This window comes from Heteronotia binoei, chromosome 13, assembly GCF_032191835.1.
Source record: "Heteronotia binoei isolate CCM8104 ecotype False Entrance Well chromosome 13, APGP_CSIRO_Hbin_v1, whole genome shotgun sequence".
Taxonomy (NCBI): Eukaryota; Metazoa; Chordata; class Lepidosauria; order Squamata; family Gekkonidae; genus Heteronotia; species Heteronotia binoei.
In genome coordinates this window covers 61,664,032-61,686,709 of record NC_083235.1, presented here as the reverse complement: position 1 = coordinate 61,686,709, position 22,678 = coordinate 61,664,032, and the positions used below count along the sequence as shown (strand labels likewise).

Here is a 22,678-nt window from a genome sequence, read left to right as displayed (position 1 = left end):
AAAGACAAACCTGTAAAAAAGATTCATAAGCATCACATCAGTTCAATGAAATCATTATGTAACAAGGTAACTGTGAAAAAATAGAGAACAAAGCCGTAATAATTTGCAATGTAGCTCATGTCATGTCCCTAGAGCAACTTTTGTAAGTATTGAATGAGCATAAAAAAGAATATTGCTTAGAGGGAATAAAAGGAGAGGACACGGCTGCCACAAATCAGCAGAGGAATAGTTAAGGAGATACATGATTATGGAAGAGACAAAAAGCATTTTTGTAATTTTGTAATTATATTATTATAACGATCTTTTTTCACGTTTGAAATTTTTGTATTCCTCTTTATCTGTTTCTGAAGAGGTCAGAGAGCACAGAATGGGCAGAATTTGCTTGCATTAATCATGGAAGAAGCCAGGGAATCCACTTTCCATGGCTGGATTTTTATATTGAAAAAGGCCTCATTGTGATGCAGACAAATAGCTCCTGTATTTTACTCTAACATGCCCTTGATCTGCATCTTTTAAGTATAATATCTATTTTCTTGCTATGTGTACAAGTTGCCTTTGTACTGAATTATGTACCTAATATTATCCCTTCCCTCCCAGCCTCTTGGGCCAGACTCACACTGGAACAACTAGCAAGCCTGTTTCTGTGTGCTAAAAACGGAGCAATTTTGAGAGCAACATGCATGTTAATAAAGATATTCATGCTTATGATACTGACATAAGAATATTTTTTTCTGTATTTAAAACCTATCAAATGGAGCATGCTAATAGTCCTCATTGAAGCAATCTGTTCACTATCTGTATCATATATGCCTTGGTCATGCAAAAGAAATCAGGTTGAATGTATTTAATATCAGAGAAGATGGGTTTTAAAAGTTTGTATATAGATGTATAATATATGCCTATGAGTAAGTCTGTTTATGGGAGGAGCTGACGTGGGGCTCTGTGCTTATTGTGGGTGTACATAGCGGAGTGGGTGTATGCAGGGCTTTTTTTGAGCAGGAATGCACAGGAACACAGTTCCAGCTGGCTTGGCATCAGGGGTGTGGCCTAATATGCAGATGAGTTCCAGTTGGCCTTTTCCTACAAAAAAAGCCCTGTGTGGAACAATGGTGACATCACAGGGTGTGGCCTAATATGTAAATAAGTTCCTGCTGGGCTTTAAAGAAAAAAAAAAAGCCCAGAGTGCATGTATTTATATATTTCTGAATTTGGGGAATGGGACCAAGTCACAGATCAGGCAGTCCTGACTTTGAGCACCTTCTCTGTAACAAGCCAATTTACATTTTACGTAGGCAATGTGAAAGCTGTCATCTGGTCCCATTAATCAGCAAGTAATTCTTCTTGGACTACTCCCCACTCTGTTTGAATTGCCAACCCTCGAACAATAGGAATGACTAACTCCAAGAAGATAAGGCACTGAGAGATAATAGTTCACTTTAGTCCTTAAGCAATCCAGCAGGGCCAGATCTAGGGGGGGGGGGGGCAGAGGGGGGTGCTTGCCCCAGGTGCTGATGGAAGGGGGGGCGCCAAATTGGGTATGGAGTCCATTGTATTCTATGGAATCATAAGATAGAAGGGGAGGGACGGTGGCTCAGTGACAGAGCATCTGCTTGGGAAGCAGAAGGTCCCAGGTTCAATCCCTGGCATCTCCACTAAAAAAGGGTCCAGGCAACTAGGCGTGATAAACCTCAGCTTGAGACCCTGGAGAGCCGCTGCCAGTCTGAGTAGACAATACTGACTTTGATGGACTGAGGGTCTGATTCAGTATAAGGCAGCTTCATATGTTCATGGGGAGGGACGGTGGCTCAGTGGTAGAGCATCTGCTTGGGAAGCAGAAGGTCCCAGGTTCAATCCCTGGAATCTCCAAAAAAAGGGTCCAGGCAACTAGGCGTGATAAACCTCAGCTTGAGACCCTGGAGAGCCGCTCCCAGTCTGAGAAGACAATCCTGACTTTGATGGACCCAGGGTCTGATTCAGTATAAGGCAGCTTCATATGTTCATGGGGAGGGATGGTGGCTCAGTGACAGAGCATCTGCTTGGGAAGCAGAAGGTCCCAGGTTCAATCCCTGGCATCTCCACTAAAAAAAGGTCCAAGCAACTAGGCGTGATAAACCTCAGCTTGAGACCCTGGAGAGCCACTGCCAGTCTGAGTAGACAATACTGACTTTGATGGACTGAGGGTCTGATTCAGTATAAGGCAGCTTCATATGTTCATATGTTCATGTTCAATGGCCCATAAGGGGGCGCCATTTTTTAATTTTGCCCCCCCCCCCCCTCAAAAAACACGTAGATCCAGTCCTGCAATCCGGGTATAGAAATCAAGCACAGGAGTCTGATTGCATTACATATTTGAGTAGCTATGGGATGATAAGGATGAAGTAATACTGAAAACAAAAAAAACCATCAAAACCCATGCAAGATTATTCTTCCCGTTCATTTTCAACACCACTATTTTACCAGTAACATGTACATGTATCTTACCAGTGCGCTTAGAATTCAGATTTCTTAAGACCCCCATGCCCACCGAAATCTGACACAATTGTTCTCACACTCCTCTCTGGGGCAATACCCCTCCCTCCCTTAATGCCATCGAAGTATTTTGTTTCCTTCTAGGACCCATATAAACTTGTAAAACTTAGCATGTCACCATAGCCCTCGTGCTTCAATTCATCACAGTGATATTATATAGAATCATAGAGTTGGAAGGGACCTCCAGGGTAATCTAGTTCAAACCCCCTGCACAATGTAGGAACTTCACAAATACCTCCCCCACGCACATACATCCCCAGTGACCCCTGCTGCATGCCCAGATGGCAAAACCCTCCAGGATCCCTTCCCAAACTGACCTGGAGAAAAACTGCTGGCTGACCCCAGAGTGGCTATCAGAATTTGTCATGCAAATGTACATGTAATTGGGGAGGGACGGTGGCTCAGTGGTAGAGCATCTGCTTGGGAAGCAGAAGGTCCCAGGTTCAATCCCTGGCATCTCCAAAAAAGGGTCCAGGCAAATAGGTGTGAAAAACCTCCGCTTGAGACCCTGGAGAGCCACTGCCAGTCTGAGTAGACAATACTGACTTTGATGGACCAAGGGTCTGATTCAGTAGAAGGCAGCTTCATATGTTCATATATATGTTCAATTTCCCTGAGGGTGTAAGAAAAGACCATAAGAACTAAGCACTGATGCGACCCTTCCTGCCCTCCTTCCCATGCTGTGCTTGGCGCTATAGAAAGAAAATTCAGTATGTGCTGTGTGGCTGAATGCAAATCTTGTTGTATAGGTGGAAGAAAGCTTAGCCATCCAGATAGGCTTCCCAATCCCCAGGTCCCAGCGGGGGATCCCCTGGTTTTACAGACTTCCCCCCTCCCCCAGCCAGCTGGCTGGCGGGGGAAGCCCCCTCCCGCACAGCCATCATGCACCTCTATGAACCATTCCCATAGGGAATGATGGGGAATTGATCCATGGGCATCGGGGGCTCTGGAGGGGGACTGTTTTTTGAGGTAGAGGTGCCAAATTTTCAGTATAGCATCTAGTACCTCTCTCCAAAATACCTTCCAAGTTTCAAAAGGATTGGACCAGGGGGTCCAATTCTATGAGCCCCAAAAGAAGGTGCCCCTATCCATTATTTTCTATGGAAGGAAGGCATTTAAAAAGGCATGCTGTCCCTTTAAATGTGATGGCCAGAACTCCCTTGGAGTTCAATTATGCTTGTCACACCCTTGTTCCTGGCTCCGCCCCAATGTCTCCTGGCTCCACCCCCAAAGTCCCCAGATATTTCTTGATTTGGACTTGGCAGCCCTACATCCAGAACCCATTTTTGCACAAACTCGTCAGATGACACCATATGGGATGATTCTCTGTGAATCTTCTGAATCCCAAAGAGTCCTCTGACTAGGAAATAATCGCCCCGCACAATTGACGAATATACGAACAGGGCAGTCCCAGCTACTGTTCCATTGTGGCTCTTACTGTAAGAGTCTTACAGTCCCTGGCTGTCTGGCAGGAGACTTCCAAGCTTGCTGGCTGGCAGTAGGAAGAAATGCTAAACTCCAAAGACATCTTTACTGCCAGTGTGGTCATGAAATTTCAGCTGCTGTCTTTGATTTTGCATAGTGAGTCAGGTCGGTTATGTCTGTCTTTGTGGCTTTCCTTCCTCACTTGTCCCCCTTGCAAAAAAATCCTACCTTGATCAGTTTTGTTCATATGTAGCGCAACAAGGCCTTCTAGGCTCAGCTGATGTTAGCAGAAAATTTTCTGTTTCCCAAAGGAGACTGCCTAGTTTGATCATTTGTTGAATCTTTGCTTGTGCCTCTGAGTTGTACCCTGTATAAGGGGCCCTATAAAAAGGTGTGGAAATAACGCAGGGGGATCTGTAGATATTGTGCTGCTAGGTCCACTGAATGAATGAAACGGAAACCTGCCAATCACACTGTCCATGCAGCCCTCTCCTTAGGATGTTTACAGTATCGCAAGCCGTGACCCCATGGCTGGATCATGGAAAAGTTCCACTCTTTGTAAAACTCCAGTTCATCTCCAATCCATTGGTGGGATGGGCCTGTTGGGAAAGGGGTGTTCTGCTCCTTTCCTGTCTGCTATTTCCCTAGTCCAACAGTGCAGTTTTAAGCAGAATTGTGTCCTGCACAATACAAGGTTCCTATGTGAGTAGCCAGTAGCTAGAGCAGGGCGCTTTTTTTTCCTGCAGGAGCCCACAGGAGCAGAGTTCTGCCTGGGCTGGTCCAGGCTCCAGCTGGCCCAACCCATCATGCGGTAGCCACATGCTCCCAGGCCCAGCAGTGTGGCCTAATATGCAAATGAGTTCCTGCTGGGCTTTTTATACGGAAAAAAGCACTGAGCTAGAGAACAGTGCAATATCTAGATCAGTGATCTTCAGCACAAAGCTGTGATGCTGTGGCACCCACCAGTGTGTTTCCTGGTGTTCATTTCTTCCTTTCTTATAGCAAAGAGCCATTCCTGATTCTTCTGTACCCTGTACCTCATTGAAACAGTAAGTGCTTCAGATCAGCCCAGGAGACCCCCCCTGGCCTAGACTGTAAATTCCCAGGAGCCCAATCCTGCCATATAACTCTTTGGAGTGTAATCTGCGAGTGTAAGGATTGGGGATTTTTCATGACACCCCAGCACTGCATGCCTATATATGTAGAATGTTTAAGTGTGTTGAGATGGGATAGGAGACAATGTGCATTTAAAGTGGTAGCACTGTGTTCTGTTTTTCATAGGTTTCACATGACAAGGTTTTGCCTTAGTAACACATACACTGGTCTGTTATCCTGCTAATTGCCACCAGTGAGTTAATTATTCTTTTCTTCTATCTGGCTGGTATTCTGGTACAAACAAGAGTGAATTGTCGTCACGTCGAAATGTTAATCTTCTATGTTTTAAAATTGTTTTATGGCTTTTATGTCCTATTATATGTTTATATACCCATGCATATGCATGAGCATGTAAGCCACCCTGAGCCTGCTTCGGCGGGAAGGGTGGGATATAAATGGAACTAAATAAATAAAAATATGTTACTGTATCTGGTTTTACTTTATGAGCCATCTCGAGGGGTTCACAGGAGAGGCAGCATATACATTTTCTATATAAATTTATTTGGCTGGATGATTATCCTTCAAGAGCTGCTGGATGGGATGAATCGTATTTTATCTTTGATAGCTGATATTGCTTTGTCAACAATTGTTTACAGATGGTTGCTTTAAAAGAAAAAGCCAAGATAAAAAAGTATTCCATTGATGATGTTATTGTATGGGGTGGCCTTTTTTGGTTCTATAACACTGCTCCATGGGATCTACCTAAGAAATAGTAAGCTGCTTTTAGTTCTGGATCATGAGAAAGGAGGAATTATTATAGTATTACAAATAACATTCAGCATTGCCAGAAATGCTTTACTTGAGATAGAGAATTAAACACAGCCAAAGGCTGGGAGGCGGATTTAATTGTTTTACAGAGCTTATTATTATGCTATGACACAATGGACACTCCCAGACAGTGTTCCTAAACACACTTATGGCTCATGGTTGCTTAGAAATAAATTCCGCTAAATTCAGTGGCGTTTAGGTGTGTGAATTCACTGGGAATTATGTCTGAATAAACATGTCCAGAACCGGTTTATCAGTTTGTTTGATCCACCCACAGAACAGAGGCAACCCATGTTTACGAACTCACACACATCATATTCCTAAAGCTTTGGGAGTGCAAGTGCTTTGCAATTATACTTTGTAAAGAAGAGGTTTCTGTACTGTTTTAAGATGTATATGCTGCCTTCTCAAAAATGCCAGACAGTAAGTGACAGTAAAAATAACAAAAGGAAACTAAAATAATAGCTCTTAAAGTTTGTGGAAACAGAAATAATCAAGTTCAAGAGTCTATAATAGAAGGGCAATGAAGCATAAATTTTCAAAGCTGTTCTGAAATAAGGAAGTAATCAGTTTCCCCTGGAAAGCACCTAAACAGTGTTTCTTCTACTTCAAGAGGAAGGAAGGAAAAGCCCCAATGGGGGGTGGGGTAGGGTTGCCAAGTCCAATTCAAGAAATATCTGGGGACTTTGGGGGTGGAGCCAGGAGACATTAGGGGTGGAGCCAAGATCAAGGCTGTGACAAGCATAATTGAACTCCAAAGGGAGTTCTGGCCTTCACATTTAAAGGGACGGCACACCTTTTCAATTCCTTCCTTCCATGGGAAATAATGAAGGATAGGGGCACCTTCTTTTGGGGCTCATAGAATTGGACCCCCTGGTCCAATCTTTTTGAAACTTGGGGGGTATTTGGGGGAGAGGCACTAGATGCTATACTGAAAATTTGGTGCCTCTACCCTAAAAAACAGTCCCCCCCAGAGCCCCAGATCAATTCTCCATGATTTTCTTTGGGAATAAATCTGCATAGGGAATAACAGAGTTCCCAGCAGACATTTCCCTCCCCTCCCCCACTTTCTGACGACCCTGAAGTGGGGGGAGGGTCTCCAAACCGGGGGATCCCCTGCCCCCACCTGGGGATTGGCAACCCTAGGGTGGGGTGAAAGGGCCAGGGAAGCAACAGCCACTGCTAAACAGGTCCATCTAATCTAAGCCCAATGGGTATAGAAGGGTTGTAAGTCTGCTTAGGACAACATCATAAGAACATAAGAGAAGCCATGTTGGATCAGGCCAATGGCCCATCCAGTCCAACACTCTGTGTCACACAGTGGCAAAAAATTTTATACATACACACACACTGTGGCTAATAGCCACTGATGGACCTGTGCTCCATATTTTTATCTAAACCCCTCTTGAAGGTGGCTATGCTTGTGGCCGCCACCACCTCCTGTGGCAGTGAATTCCACATGTTAATCACCCTTTGGGTGAAGAAGTACTTCCTTTTATCCGTTTTAACCTGGCTGCTCAGCAATTTCATCGAATGCCCACGAGTTCTTGTATTGTGAGAAAGGGAGAAAAGTACTTCTTTCTCTACTTTCTCCATCCCATGCATTATCTTGTAAACCTCTATCATGTCACCCCGCAGTCGACGTTTCTCCAAGCTAAAGAGCCCCAAGCGTTTCAACCTTTCTTCATAGGGAAAGTGCTCCAGCCCTTTAATCATTCTAGTTGCCCTTTTCTGGACTTTTCCCAATGCTATAATATCCTTTTTGAGGTGCGGCGACCAGAACTGCACACAGTACTCCAAATGAGACCGCACCATCGATTTATACAGGGGCATTATGATACTGGCTGATTTGTTTTCAATTCCCTTCCTAATAATTCCCAGCATGGCGTTGGCCTTTTTTATTGCGAACGCACACTGTCTTGACTGTCTTGACATTTTCAGTGTCATCGGTATTCACCAGTGGGGTCTTCAACGAATGAAAAAGAAAACCTAACCATGAAGGAACCGGACGCCTGCCTTGGTTTTGCCTGCTGCAGATGGAAAGCAGGCCTGCTGTGTCGTAGGCACAACTGGGCGCAGATGAAACGACTCGGCACCTCCACCCCCCAAGAGCGAGGCAGCTTCCCTTCCCTTGCTCTCGGGTCGGGTCTCCTCCCTGAAGGCGGAGCTTGGGGGCGCGCAGGCACAAGTTTGGGCGAGGCGGCTGCAGCGAGTTCCGGGCTGGGAGAGTGCTGGAAAGCAGCGTCAGGATCATGGAGAGCGGCGGGGGCGCCTACGGAGCCAGCAAGGCCGGCGGCACCTTCGACCTGTGGCGCTTTCTGCAGCAGCCTCAGGTGGTGGCGCGCGTCCTGAGCGCGGTGAGTGGAGGGGCTCGAGCGCCGCTCATTAGGAGGCGGGTGGGTCGCTCGGGGCCACGGAGGCCGTCTCGCTCTCCTTCCTGCTGTCCCGGGAGGAGTTGGCGCGTCTGCCCTCGTGCCTGGCGCGGAAGAGAGGGAGAAGGAGTTGCCCTTCACAGCTGACGTGGGCCCATCGCTTCGCAGGGCTGGTTGCAGAGTCCGGCACCCGTGCCGCGACGCCCCTTCCGTGGGGTGGAGTAGCCGAGGTGAAGCAGTTCAGTGTCACGCGCTACTGGTGGAGAAGAATTGCTGGACGCTGAGCTAGGGGAAACTTTCAACCCCGGGAGGCCTATCCCGAACTGCTGTTAGGAGTTTCGGTAGGGTTGCCAATCCCCAGGTGGGGGCAGGGAATCCCCCGGTTTGGAGACCCTCCCCCCACTTCAGGGTCGTCAGAAAGCGGGGGGGGGGAGGGAAATGTCTGCTGGGAACTCTTTTATTCCCTATGGAGATTTCTCCCCAAAGAAAATCATGGAGAATTGATCTGGGGCTCTGGGGGGGGGGCTGTTTTTTAGGGTAGAGGCACCAAATTTTCAGTATAGCGTCTGGTGCCTCTCCCCAAAATACCCCCCAAGTTTCAAAAAGATTGGACCGGGGGGTCCAATTCTATGAGCCCCAAAAGAAGGTGCCCCTATCCTTCATTATTTCCCATGGAAGGAAGGAATTGAAAAGGTGTGCCGTCCCTTTAAATGTGATGGCCAGAACTCCCTTTGGAGTTCAATTATGCTTGTCACAGCCTTGATCTTGGCTCCACCCCTAATGTCTCCTGGCTCCACCCCCAAAGTCTCCTGGCTCCACCCCCAAAGTCCCCAGATATTTCTTGAATTGGACTTGGCAACCCTAAGTTTCGGTAGTGCGGCTGAGCGCTTCAGTTAGGACTGAGGGCTCCGAGGTGGAGACGCAGGTGCCCTTTTGCGCGTTTCCAGAACAAGGCTTGGTCAGGCCGGCGCTCTGAATGTGAAAGTGCCTTGGAGCTGTGCTGGGATAAAACCTAATAAAGGCCACAGCTTTAGGGCTGAGGCGCAGCCTGGTCATGTGGGTGTCAGCTGATGGGCAAGGGGTGAAGGAGGCGGGGGCGACTCCTTTTCCGTGCCTATTTACTAGCTGGTGACAAACATGGGAGTCTGCGTTAGGTTTCATATTACGGTGGGCGGCTACCGCGCTGCTAGGCGCATACGTTTGTTAGAGGAGGGGGGGTGGTCCAGCAATGCTTGTTAGCTTGCTTATACCGTGAGGAAGAGGGTTGCGGCCAAGTTGTGGCAGGCTCCAGACGCTGTAGTTCCTGTTCCTCTAAGGTGCACCTTGCACCTACTGTACTTGCACTCCCAACTTTTTGTTGTGCTTATATTTGATCTGCCTCAGCATTGCCGTTTTTCAGTACAGTAAGTATGCCTAGTTGTTAACAGCGGTGGGTCATTGGGGGGCTAATTTGTAGGACCTGGGAGGGCATTAACATAAATCTGGAGGGGGGTTATCCCCCAGAAAGGGAAATTTGTTTAAGAGAATTCTCAGATGCTGCCTTAAGTATTATGTAGCCTTCTGAGTTTTGTTAGGGAGATATCTTTGATAGTTTTAGCTTCCTTGTCTCCAGAGTTCTGCAGAACTTTTTAATTTCAGTTAGGCATGGTATCTTGCACTTGACTGCAATTACAGCTTCTCTTCTCCTGGGTGTGAGATGAGGTTTCTGCAACTCCATAGTCTGTACAGGGTGGAAACTGCCATGCAACTTTCTGGTTTGGGCAAAGACACATGAGAATCTTGATAAAATAATATTTACCTAGGTGCTTGGGTGTTTGGTGGGAATTGTTAGTGGCTTCATATTTCATTTTGGTTGGGCTGAATTTCCTCCTTGCACAGTGGAAGGTGCTAGTTTTTGTATTCTTCTTTGCAGGTGTTTGCGCTCATAGTTTTCTCCTGTATCATTGGAGAAGGCTACACCAACCGTTCTAGTTCTCAAGATCTCTATTGCATCTTTAACCGCAGTGAGGATGCCTGTCGCTATGGCATTGGAATAGGTGTTCTTGCCTTCTTGGCCTGTGTATTCTTCTTCATGGTTGATGCCTACTTCCCACAGATTAGCAGTGCCACTGATCGCAAGTACCTCGTTATGGCTGACTTGGGCTTCTCAGGTATTTGATGCATTACAGAGCTGTGTATTTGTGCCGCTGCTTCTCCTCCTCTCTCCCAGTTCTCCCTCTCCAAAGTCAAGTGTCTGCCCTTGCCTTGCTGTCAGAATGATGTGTGTGTTTGGATCAGGCATAGTGCCTGTTGGAACCTGGTTTTTTTTATGAATGAAAGCACCCTTACAAGAGAGAAGGACTGAGTTACAAAAGCACTGATACTGCAGTTCTTTGGCAAGGGTGATGCTGGACAATGTCTGGGATCCTGGTGTTCCTCAGCATGGCCAAGCATGCTGCATTCCCTGAGGAAAATGTCAGCAACTGCTTGAATGAGTCTTTAGGGAGGGACGGTGGCTCAGTGGTAGAGCATCTGCTTGGGAAGCAGAAGGTCCCAGGTTCAATCCCCGGCATCTCCAAAAAAGGGTCCAGGCAAATAGGCGTGAAAAACCTCAGCTTGAGACCCTGGAGAGCCGCTGCCAGTCTGAGAAGACAATACTGACTTTGATGGACCAAGGGTCTGATTCAGTGTAAGGCAGCTTCATATGTTCATATATATGTTCTTAGGCACCTGAAGAACAGGGATTTCAGTTCCTGTACAGGCCATATAATAGACTGCATGTGAAGCCTAGGGCTGAGTGAAGTACTACACAAAGAAAACTTGTATCTGCATACTATTATGTGACTAGTTGAAGAGTAAGTCTAGCTTGCTCAGAAAAAAAATTCTAGACAAGTCAGATCATAGTAGAAGCTACTCTCCGAAGTGGTAAAGGGAAGCAACAGCCATGATCCCTCAGTGATAGGGAAACTGGAAAGAGAAGAATGATAGGTTACAGTAAAGAATGCCCATCACTGGGGGGGCTTAGCATGTGAGAGTGATTGCTGCCTGTATGGTGTAAATCTTTCTGTTGAGTTCCCTGCTTCCAAACCAGTAGAGTCCCAGAACAGAAGCGAACAACAGTTTCTATATACTATTCATAACGTGTTGTAGTTCTTTCATCTGTTTCTAAGTATTCTTTTTATTTTCTCTCTAGCTCTCTGGACCTTTTTGTGGTTCATTGGGTTCTGTGTGCTGACAAACCAATGGGCATCAACACACCCTGCCGATGTAGGTGTTGGGGCTGATTCTGCTCGTGCTTCAATTGCCTTCAGTTTCTTCTCCATTTTCTCGTGGGTGAGTGAGGATTATTCTCTTTGGCCCCATAGAGTTCAGACTTGAATCCTGCCAGCTAGCCAATTCAGGCAGTTGTCTACAGACTGTTGGGGACTCAGTTAAAAAAAATGGAATTATGTCTGTTATGTTAACTTAGTACAGTCAGGACCCATTTGAAATCTTACCTCTGCCATTAACTGACTAGGTAGCTTAGACCTTAGACAGTGACATAGAAATAATACTGACTTTTTTTGTGGGGGGGGCAGTGTTATAAGAATTACTGACATGTATGGAATATGCTAAAATGCTTAGTAGGTTTTTGACTATTGTTCCAAAGAAATCAGTGATTTCCAGGAAAGTAATGTCACTTTGAGGAATACCAAGAAACTGTGTGTTCATAAGGGACGATATTGTGATTATAAAGGTTTTCAACTCTCTTTGGTTGAAAAACTTGTAACACATAATCCTGCAGAACTCAGCCCTTTCTCTTTCTCTCACCTAGTTCCACAAACTTAAATAAGAAACTGGAAATAATTTAACAAACATAAAATTCTAATGCAAAAATTGTAAGTAGTGCAGCTTGGAGAGAAGTGCATGAAAAAGAAAGCTGTGAAATCCTTCTTCCACAGAGCCCAGGCTGAAAACTTTATATTTGGTCCAGGGCCAAGATAGTGCCATTGTCAAAGCTACCAGAGAACAAAACCATGAAATGTTGGGGTTCAATTCCAGTTGAGACTCAGCTGCAAGTGATATTATTTTGATTTATCCTATAAAGGCTCAGTGATAGGACTGGCATATGTGAACCAACCCAATTCTGATTTACATGAAAATTTAAATGTAAGGAATACTGCAGAGATCTTTTACCTGGGCAAATAGACTGTGAGCTGCACTATGCTGTGCACTGCCTGGAATCTAGCAGGCCAGCATAGCATGTGGGGTACAACTCTTTTAAGTCTGCAACTCCCTCCTACAGGGGCTGGCTGAGCACAGCAGTGATATTTTCTCCCAGTCCCTGTTTCCTTCAGGCTATTTAACTTCACTGTGGTTCTGCCTTTAAAAGGAAGCAGGCCTCTACTTAAGTGCCTGTCATATGCTTCCTAGAACCAGCTCTTGAAGACAGAGTACAAAAAACTAGAGAACACCCCAAAATGATAAATCTTTCAGATTTGGTTTAATGTGCTCTTTTGTTCTGGTGGAACCTGAGGGTATGTCAAATCCTTATTCTGGACTGGTAGTGTGATTGGAGTTTTATTTATTGTGAAGACCAGTTCAAATGAATATAAGGGAGTAGCTAAAGTCCTGTTTTATTCATGGGAAAAGTTATTAGTTCAAGTTTGGTTTGAGTCCTTGGAAACATACTTGTTATCTCTCCCAAGTGACTTGAGTGGATGAATTATCTTCTTGTTGGCCAAATGGATAACTTTTTTCTTCTGCAGGGGCTCCTGATCACTTTTGCACTTCAACGCTACCGCATGGGTGTGCAAGATTTTGCCCACAGTTACATTGACCCGGCTCCAGACCCTACAACCCCCTACTCCAGCTATCCAAATGTCAGCCACGAAAGCTACCAGCAGCCACCCTTCACTCACATGAGAGAGGACTCAGAGGGCTACCAGCCTCCGCCTGTGTATTGATTTGCTACCAATGTTAAAGCAGCTAACAGGGATCGCCATGTAAATGCAATTGATTCACTGCTTGGCTGGAAAGGGGCATCTACTGTTAAAAGTGGCAAGGGAGCCACAATTTTGTGTGATAGGTTCTGAGATATTCCTGCTGTTCTCTGCCCTTTCTAAAAGGGGCTTCTCTTAAAGAACAGGCTTTATGTTCTGTTCAGCTATGGGCAGTATTCTTTAGGCCTGTGTGTGAATTATAAGGCATAAAAATGGCTGAATCAATGCAGTGGAATCCTCAAGAGTTGGCATCAAATCTCTGTTGTAGCTAACTTATGAGATGGGTGATAATACTTTTTTAAAATGTCCAGGAACAAGTAAATGTGCTGTTCCTTTATTTCCTAGGGAGACTCCTTGATGTTACTAGTTAAATAATATGCTTTCCCCTGAAGTGCCATTATGCCACTGCCTAGATCGCCTTTATTTTTTACGGTATTCACAGCTCCTGTGTAGGGGTTCAATTCCCATGGCTCCTATGGTGCTGCTTTTCTAGGCTGAAGTGAAATACAGTGTGTTCCTAGTTCTGCTTTTCAGTACCATTGGATGGACTTGATGCCAAAGCCTAGGTCTACAGGCCTTTTTTGGTTTTATAAAAACCATTTTGTGTATGAAGATTTGGATTTTAAGTACTGCAATATGAGTAATAGATGTTAACTGCTGTACAGTTTGCTTATTCAGTCCTAGTTCAGAATAGGAGAAAGCAAGCTGCTCTCTGGATTAGGGTTTTCAGACTGTGATCTGAAGTAGAAGGTAGACTCTGTGCCTACTCTGAAATGGAGAAACAACTTGAAGCTTTCAGTGCAACTTTTCCTGGATACGGGAAGAGCTGTGGTCTCCTTCCTTACACTATCTCTGCAAGCAGGGTTGTGTCTATTTATTTCCCAAATGTACTTGATATAGAAAAATTATTCTCTCAAGTTGGAAGAGGGTTCAAACGTATTGAGCACCTGGAAATAAAATCTTTTCACTTCTAGCACTTGGCTTTGTGATTTGTCTTAATAATTAGTGAGATCGTGTACCCCTACATCTGAGAGGGAGAAATGGTGTTTGTAGGGAACATGGTTTTGAAGCCTTCTCAGAAATTACCATGATAGACAAGTATAACACTTGTCTAATTTGTTTTTAGGGTAAACTCAGTTTTTGCTGCTTTTATTTTTTTTCTCCATTAAGTCTATTAATAGCTTTGGTAGACAGATAGCTACTAGAGCACAAATACTCAATACCCTTTAACTATTCAACTCTCTTGGAAGCTTTCAAGGTCTCTGGTCTTTTAGCACTTTGGTCACACTTTAAGACAGGGGTGTCAAATGCGCAGACTGTGGGCTTGATCCGGCCCAGTATCCATCCCTCAAGCAACTACCTGTCTCCTGCTTCCTTCTCCCAGCTGCTACTGAATTGCTAAGACTCTGAGGGAGAAGGAAAAAGAGTGCACACGTGCACCAGAGAAAAGCTCCCCTGCTCTCTTCTTGCTTCCTCCACTGGGGCTGCTCCTGTGTTGCCAAAGCCTGTCTTCCCTTGTTTGGAGAGGGAGGTGGAAAGTGTGCATGTGCGAGAAAAGGGAGTCCCATGGAACTTTCAAGACCACCGAAGTTTTATTCCAGTTTTAAGCTTTTCTGTGCATGCACACTTTGGGGTGGGGAGAGATTATTCTGACAAGCCCTGCTGCACTGTTTCCTTTGAGTCCTGACTCAAAGGACTGAGTTTTTAACATATGCATGTTAAAAAAGGAAGGGGGGCAGGAAAGAGATGCATCTGGTGAGGGGGATTAAAGGGAAATTTTTTGGCTTATTCTGAAGAGGTTTTAAAATTAATTTCTATGTGTATATCTGGGATTTTATTTTCTTTCAAAAACAACCTGTTTAGGAAATATAACTTGGATCGGATTTTATGGTTTAATGTCTGGAAGTAGATGGCTAAGTAGTCTCACTCTCTCCTCTCCCACCTCATTGGCTGCCTTTCTTCACGTTAACCCCCATTGCTTTTTAAACTTTTTATCACTAGCGGAGTGAATTTTGTCCAGTCTGAAAGCAACACAGCATTTCACTTAAAAGAGATCCCCTTTCCGATTCTTACAGATAAAAATAATAAAAGAAACCTAACAGCACCGTTTGCAATCTTTATTAGTGGAAAGGAGCAAGAGTCCAGCAGCACCTTAATGACTAGCAAAATTTGTGGCAGGACATGAGCTTTCATAAGTCACTGCTCACTTCTTCAGATACAGCTAGAATGTGAGTCCATCTTTATATCCTGGAGAGTGATTTCAGATGCCAAATAACAGAAGCCACTGGTGCTGAGAGAAGAAACCTAGGTCTCACAGGAGGATGTATTGCACTTCATTATCAGTTGCAATTCAACAATCTCTAATTTCCCTCTGAAATCCCTTTGTAAGAGAACTGCTACTCTTAAGTTAGCAACTCAATGTCATGGAAGGTAGGTTAAAGTGTCCCCCACTGGTTTTTGAATGTTGTGGTTTCATATAGCTGTAGAAAGAGTAAGTCCAGTAGCACCTTGAAGACTAATAAAATTTGTGGTAGTATATGAGCTTTCATGAGAGACTGCTCGCTTTTACTCCTAGCCTTCGCATCCTCCTGGACCAAACTGAGACCCAGGTTTCCTGTCTTATTACCAGTCATGATATCTCCATGCCTACTACCTCTCTGTATAACACACCTAATCCAATCAAACCTTTTGGCATCTGAAACCATCTTTATTAAGTTTATATCTCTGGAACCTTGTATTACATTTTATGGCACACATGGTCCAGCCCAACAAAATGACATTTATTCCAGATCTGTCCCTCATAACAAATGAGTTTGACACCTCTGTTTTAAGAAATTATGTCTAAATTATTTCTAGGCACAGTTCTGGTTAGAAATTAATAACTCAAAGTACAAGACACTAGGAATGCATCCAGTATTTACCAAATTATTTAATAACTTTATGAGGAGCCATAAAAATAGCCCAGCCTTTAGAAAAGCAGTATCTTCCTAGTAGAGGAGGGTATGGTTAAGTGCAAAAGTGTCAGCTAAAGTAGGTCCAACCCCAACCCCCCATTCCAACTGTTTGTCTTCATACTCAGCTGTCAACAAGCTGAATGTTAAACAGGATATGCCAGAAGTGGGAAACAGCCATTATAAAGGGCAATTGACACTAACACAGCAGTATTAGTCATTAAAAAGCAGAACTTTTAAGCCAAGCTGTGCTATATGTAAATGAATAGCTACTCCAGTCAAAGCCCTTTAAAATCAATGGGCCAAGACTGGAGTTATTCTGTACAGGACTGCACTGTGAATTGGTCTTGCCACAGAACAGAAGAACCACCTTCCATCCCCATAATATTAGCTGACATGAAGTATAGTGAGATGCATGGACAAAACCACCAAATAAAAATTTTTGTTCAGTCTGGTCAGTGTTCCAAAAACTGTCAAATTTTAGGAATTCCCCACTGGAGAAATGGGTTCAAATTTTGAGTTTGTTTTTTAAAAACTGTCTTAATGAAGGGGAATGCCAGAGACTAGAGCGTCAAGGGGAATGCCAGAGATGAGAACACTAAAGTTCTGTTTTTACAATCAAACAGGTTCTGCTAGTGAGCTTAGCTGCCCCAGACTGTTGGGACAGTTAAACCCTGAAGTGAGTAAAAAGAGCAGGCAAGATTCACCCCAGAAGGAAAGACAGCAACGTAGGGAAACATTCCTTGGACGGCAGAGTATTGAAGGGATCTTTTGCTTAAATAAGTAAAACTTGATAGCATGCTGCATTGTGCTCTGGTCTCATTTCTCCCTGCAGCAGCTGCTCTGTTTCTAGAGCCTCAGTATTTATCCTGTGAGGCAAGTCCACTGAGCAGGCAGTCTTGTTTCACCCGATTCAGTTTGATGGGCTCCACTGCATGATCTGACGGGCAGCTAAGACCTTCCTGGCTGCAGTGATCTCTAATGCTTTGTTCCCTCCTGGTAGGTTCTCTTTGTCCTCAAGTGCTGGTTGGTGCGATCGTTTCTTGAAGTAACAGACACGGCAGACTGAATGATACTTATCTGCCCCTCCAATCACTTCTACCTGGTTGGACAAAAGGAGAAGGACTCAAATTCCTTTCTAGTTACATGAAAGCAACATTCTTCAGCTAGTCTGTAACTCCTGTACTTCTGTCACAGATGAGAATCTTTCTAAGGGACACAGTCTTACCTCCTTTTCTGTTCCAAGCCTCTTCGTGTAAGAGGCCTCGCGATAACACTCCATACAGACAGCATTCAGTTTCACCACACTTTCTGCCAAGGGGACCAGCTGCAAGATGTTCCCAAAGGCCTACAGTGAGAAAGCCAGGTATATCATATCTAAAGGATGCCAAGCAAGTCAAAAGCCACAAGGGAGTAAAGGTTTGTCAGTTTACCTTCCTCTGAAAGGTCCCATCAAGGGCTGCAACAATGACTGTCTTCCCTGCATTGGCCATTGCCTCAGAGAACTCTACAATATCTGGAAACTGTAAAATAAGGGGAGAGAAATCAAACTTCTGCAGACCATATACATTTCTCAGAATGCAGTGTGTAGCATTGCATTACTCTCTACAGCTGTGTTAGGATTTAAGTTATTCACCCAAAAGGAAGACAAACCTTGAACATAAGAGGATTCCCCTAATGTTCATTAATGTACATAACTAGCTTGTATGGTAATTTAAGTTGGACCTCTCTTTTTCTGGATGGCACATGTGGAGAACATGTGCCATCCTCTAACCTCATTCAGTACACATTTCACTCTGGCCATGGTGTAGCTCACTCCCTCTGCCACTAGAATTTCAATTTATAAAAGACCAATGACTTTCAATGGGCACGTGCACAAACAAAAGTGCTAGTTGCAGAGGAAGTGAGCTACAATGTGGTCTCAGCAAAGCACATGTGGAAAGCAGTCATAGGATCTAAGCCCTTTGTAAGATAAGGAATGTCCAAAAGTGTTCATGCAGTTCAGAAGTGTCTAAAGCTTATCAAATACAAGCTTGTTTAATTTTCCCTGTTCTGAAGAGCTCCCCAACCCATAAAATAATGGAAAAATTTACAGAGGGCAGCATTTGCATAATAGATCCAGTACTACTCATGGATAACTTTCTGTTAAAACACTGCAAGTAGTAACATCCCGGCTCCACCCCCCCTCCACAACCCTGAGGGTGCATTTGATAAAGCCTACTCTATAGGCAGGAATCTGTAAGATGGTTAATTCCATATTGCTGCAGATGTTTGCTTTTGTTGTATAGCATGGCAACAAAGTTAGGTAAAACTCAAAGAGCCACTGTTGGGGGTAAGAAACAACCATCTGGTAAATTGGTTCAGATCTGCTTTAGGTTTTCCTTCACTTTTTGTTCCCCTTCTGCTATTTAGCAAAGCAAGGGAGGTATTGTGCTTGGGTCTACCTCCTGAGGCAACAACCCTTTTTGTTTGGCTCTGCCTTCTCCAGCAGTGCTTACCATTTCTCAAAATCCCAAAGGTGCCTGCAGGGTCAAAGTTTGGGGACCCTTGACTTAAGTACCCTGCTAGATTAGACAAAGTCCACTAGTCTGTCATTCTTTGCAAAAAATACCACCAGCCATGAGGGTCTACCAAAAACTGACCAGTACTGTACCCTTAGTCTACTTTCTGCATACTTATCTTTTACATGCTATTTAATGAATGGCTATTTTAATCTCACATCAGTATGTTGCTCTCCTAAGTCAGTTAACTGCTAGTTGAACCCCCTTACCACTGTCAACCTTCTTGCAGCAGCTTGGGGGTGAGAAAGACATACAACAATGGTTGTTTATAATGAAAACATCCTTGGAAAAGACAAGTGTTTCATATTCAAGGACACTGATCTAGATTCTTTTATTACTTTCATGAAGAGCCCCATACAACATCAAAACAAAATTAGCAAAGTTTTACTATACAACTGAAGAAAATACAAAGAACTTACAAACTGGCCCTCATCTATGCCAATCACTGCAGAGCTGAGGGCCTCTTGATGCACATCTTTGAGGCAACAAGCTGAAAGGGCCTCCATGGTATTCCTGTCCAGAAAAAGAAATGTTTGTTTTCTGTTCCAGGTTTTCAGTCTTTACATCTGGAGAACTGTCACACAAATGCAATCTAGCTTTGAGAAAGCTGGTTTAGGAGTTGGACAGAGCAGAATCACAACAAATCTTATGCATTGAAACAATATAAGACCTGTTCACATGTTCTAGTGAACATGTGCACATCCATTTGTGAGAAAGAGCCAATAAACATTCATTCTACAAATGAAAGTGGAGATGAGTACCTGGGTATATGTAGTGTTTAAATCACATTAAGCTGTACATGAAATGAGTGTAACAGAATTACTCAACATATAAAAAGAACAAGTGTACATTGTACACAAATTATACATGCCTTCACAAAAACTTGTGAACTAGGCTACTATGTACAGTTTTAAATACAGTAAAATGTTTGTTTTGTATATAAAAAGTAAAAGCCCACTGAGGAGTCCCAGGTTCAAATTCTCACTCCATCATGAAGCATCTTCTTTCAGCTCTACTGTGAAGATAATGGAGGACCAGAGAACTAGCTGCCTTGCACCTTGAGTCTTTTGGTGGAAGGGCAGGATAAAAATGCAGAAATCTGAGAAATAACCTGTCTGCAATTTTCTGTGCGTAAAAACTCATCATATATATATAAATATTTTATAGTGAGAGAAGATGGCATTTGCCGAGGGATTCACCATGCTGAGGAAAGCATATTAGCATACGGAAACTGGGCTTCCCAAAATTTATTTCACCTTGCCTGCCCAGGGACATGTCCTGGGTGGTGAGAAGAGTCAGCTGTCACATCACATGGGATCAATTTATGTCACAGGAGCAACTATGCATCCCTTGTAGTGGTATCACTGCAGATAGCTGAGCAACTGATTGTCAGCTAGAGCTTAAGTGTTCACCATGTTGGCCCTGTAGTCCACCATGCTCCAAAACAGCACATACCAATTACTGTTTTTTATATCTATGCCACTGCTTGTCTGTGCTCATGGCTACATAATAAGTTTTGTGTACAGCAGTCTACGCTACCCATGCCACAGAAATTAACTGCAGAAAAGACAATACCCTATCTACGTTATGATAATAGAGTTCATAATGAAAAATATAAGATGATGTCTTTTCTTGCCTTATTGTTTTTCTTTGGTATGAGCTCGTCTTGCAGAAGTAGCTTCCACTGAGCTCAACAAGACTTACTTTTATAAGACAGCAGCCTGAGTATTTGGTACTAGCGGGAAACAGGGCTATATGCCACAGGTAGACACACACTCCCTGTGCCATTAAAGAAATAGTTATATGCTTGTCTAATGTTCTTTATTGTGCTTGGTTAGCCATTGAAAGGACATGTGTAATGTATCAATAACGTTGGAGCCTTGATCACTGTGGTAGAAGCAAGCACATGTAAAATACACATACAAGCCTTGACGCCCCGAAGTTATGATTCCTGCTTTCTCCAGAAACCACATCAAGATTTTGTTTTTGTAGGCAAGCTGTTCTTCCTTCCCCACTGCCCAAAGGGCAGAGTCTGAAGCAATTTACCTATCATGCGTGGAGACCCCATTGGTAGAGTAGCGTGTATCTTTGGCATACTTGATCAGCAGACATTTGTACTGTGCAATTTGGAAACGACGGACTCGGCGCATGAGTTCAGTGCTGCAATGAAAAAGTAGGAAATGTTCAGTGGCAGGTGATACACAGGAGACTCGCCTGTATATACTGCCTTTTCCCCACCACAAGCACAAGACGGCAATATAAGCTTGGATGGCAATATAAAGAAGCAGGGAATCAACTGTACCCTCCCATGTCCCATAGGATTCACTCACCACCCCAAGAGGAAGATAGGGAGGCAAGCTCATAGGAAAGCCTGTGCTATACATCTTGAATAGATTAGTAAAACTACTTAGAAATGGTGCTACAGATCAGATCCATAGTATAATTCAGAGTCCTTCTGAGGCAATACATATGCAATTCCTCCCCCATCCCTCCATGCCTTGATACAGTTTTGACTGAAGAGATGGAGACCAAGCTGTGGCACAACACTGAGGAAACAGGGCTATATGCCACAGGTAGACACACACTCCCTGTGCCATTAAAGAATAATAGTATACCAGCCTCAGCCTTCAGGCTACCAATTCTAATAGGGACAATATTATTTTGCATACCTTTTCCCAGAGAACATGGGTCCAAAGATAACCTAAGGCAGACAGGGAATAAAGGATAAATATCAGGCATACCTTTATCAAAGCTACTACAAATTGTTTGGACTTCGTTAGAAACATGACAGTGGTGTAGACTCACTCTTGTCCAATTCAGGATTTCTTCTGTGTTCTTAAACTGTTCTGGTAAAGCACAAACTTCTCTACAGAGCCCCTTCTTCAGGTCGACTTTACTAACACCCAATCATACCATGACTAATGTACTGATATTAGTTTTGATTTATGACTTATTTGGGAAACCAAGGTTCAAATCCCATCTCTGCCATGGAAGCTTGCTTGGGTGACCTCGGGCCAGTCATCCATCTTAGCCTCACCCACTTCCCAGGGTTGTTGTGATGAAATAATGGAGGACAGGAGAATGGTGTAAGCCGCCGTTGGCGTTCTTTGGAGAACAGAAAGACGGGCTATACATTTGTTAAATAAATAAATGCTCTCTTCAGTTCCCGAATCCAACAAAGCACCCCAGTCCTACAATCCTACCTTCCCCCACCCCCCTTTCCCAGCGCACCCGCGGCCAAGAGCCTTGGAAGCATTGCCCAAAGTCCAAACGACCTCTCTCCCCGCCCCGGCCGCGAAACTTTACAACTGCAACTCCTTCTTTCCAAAACTTCGAGAAATATTCCTATTATATGAGAAACAGCCCTCCCCCTCCTTCCTCCCCGTGCTTGCCTGTATCTGACCGCGGGCCTTGCAGGGAGACCCTGGCTGCACTCCGGGCATCATTAAGCAGCTCATAACTCCGAATCCGGCTACTGCTTAAGATGACTTTCGGCGCGCGCCGTTCTTGTCTTTTATGCAGAACGAAGACTCGTCCAATCAGAAAGGACCGCGCCAAGAAGCAGACAATCAATAGAATCTCCGCCTTGGCGGGGAAGGCTGCGTGATAATAGTTGCCGCCCGATTCTGTGCTCCCGACATGCTCCGCGCTGCGAGTTTACTTGGGGACAGGACAGGAGCGCGAACTTTAAGGGCCGCGCCTCGCCTCGCCTCCCTTTTTTGTCAACGCCTTCTGCTCCAAGCAGGGTCAACCGTGCAGACTCTCTCGTGCTCTGAGATCGACAGGGCTGCGATATCTTTCCTTTCTTTTTTGCAGGGCTGAGATAGAGGGATGCATAGACAACAAAGAGAACTGGTGTTGGAGATACATTGAGTAATTTAAATCTGTGTGCACATAACTGAAAAATCGAGAAGGCTCAATGGCCCGGTTAGGCAAACTTGGAAAATTCATGGAGA

At 44.3% G+C, this 22,678-nt stretch overlaps 2 protein-coding genes across 2 annotated transcripts; one reads left to right on the top strand and one right to left on the bottom strand.

Moving 5' to 3' along the window:
- Positions 1–7,947: 7,947 nt before the first annotated feature.
- Positions 7,948–14,183, top strand: SYNGR2 (synaptogyrin 2). The gene is made up of 4 exons (XM_060253182.1): positions 7,948–8,234; positions 10,162–10,399; positions 11,422–11,561; positions 12,977–14,183. The coding sequence occupies exons 1-4, from the start codon at positions 8,130–8,132 to the stop codon at positions 13,172–13,174; spliced, it is 681 nt and encodes a 226-aa protein (XP_060109165.1). The 5' UTR covers positions 7,948–8,129; the 3' UTR covers positions 13,175–14,183.
- Positions 14,184–16,124: 1,941 nt separating this feature from the next.
- Positions 16,125–22,385, bottom strand: TK1 (thymidine kinase 1). Its single transcript, XM_060252829.1, has 7 exons — positions 22,115–22,385; positions 21,392–21,423; positions 20,769–20,882; positions 19,142–19,235; positions 17,595–17,684; positions 17,390–17,509; positions 16,125–17,263 (listed from the first exon to the last, which is right to left on the bottom strand). The coding sequence occupies exons 1-7, from the start codon at positions 22,178–22,180 to the stop codon at positions 17,075–17,077; spliced, it is 705 nt and encodes a 234-aa protein (XP_060108812.1). The 5' UTR covers positions 22,181–22,385; the 3' UTR covers positions 16,125–17,074.
- Positions 22,386–22,678: the final 293 nt, after the last annotated feature.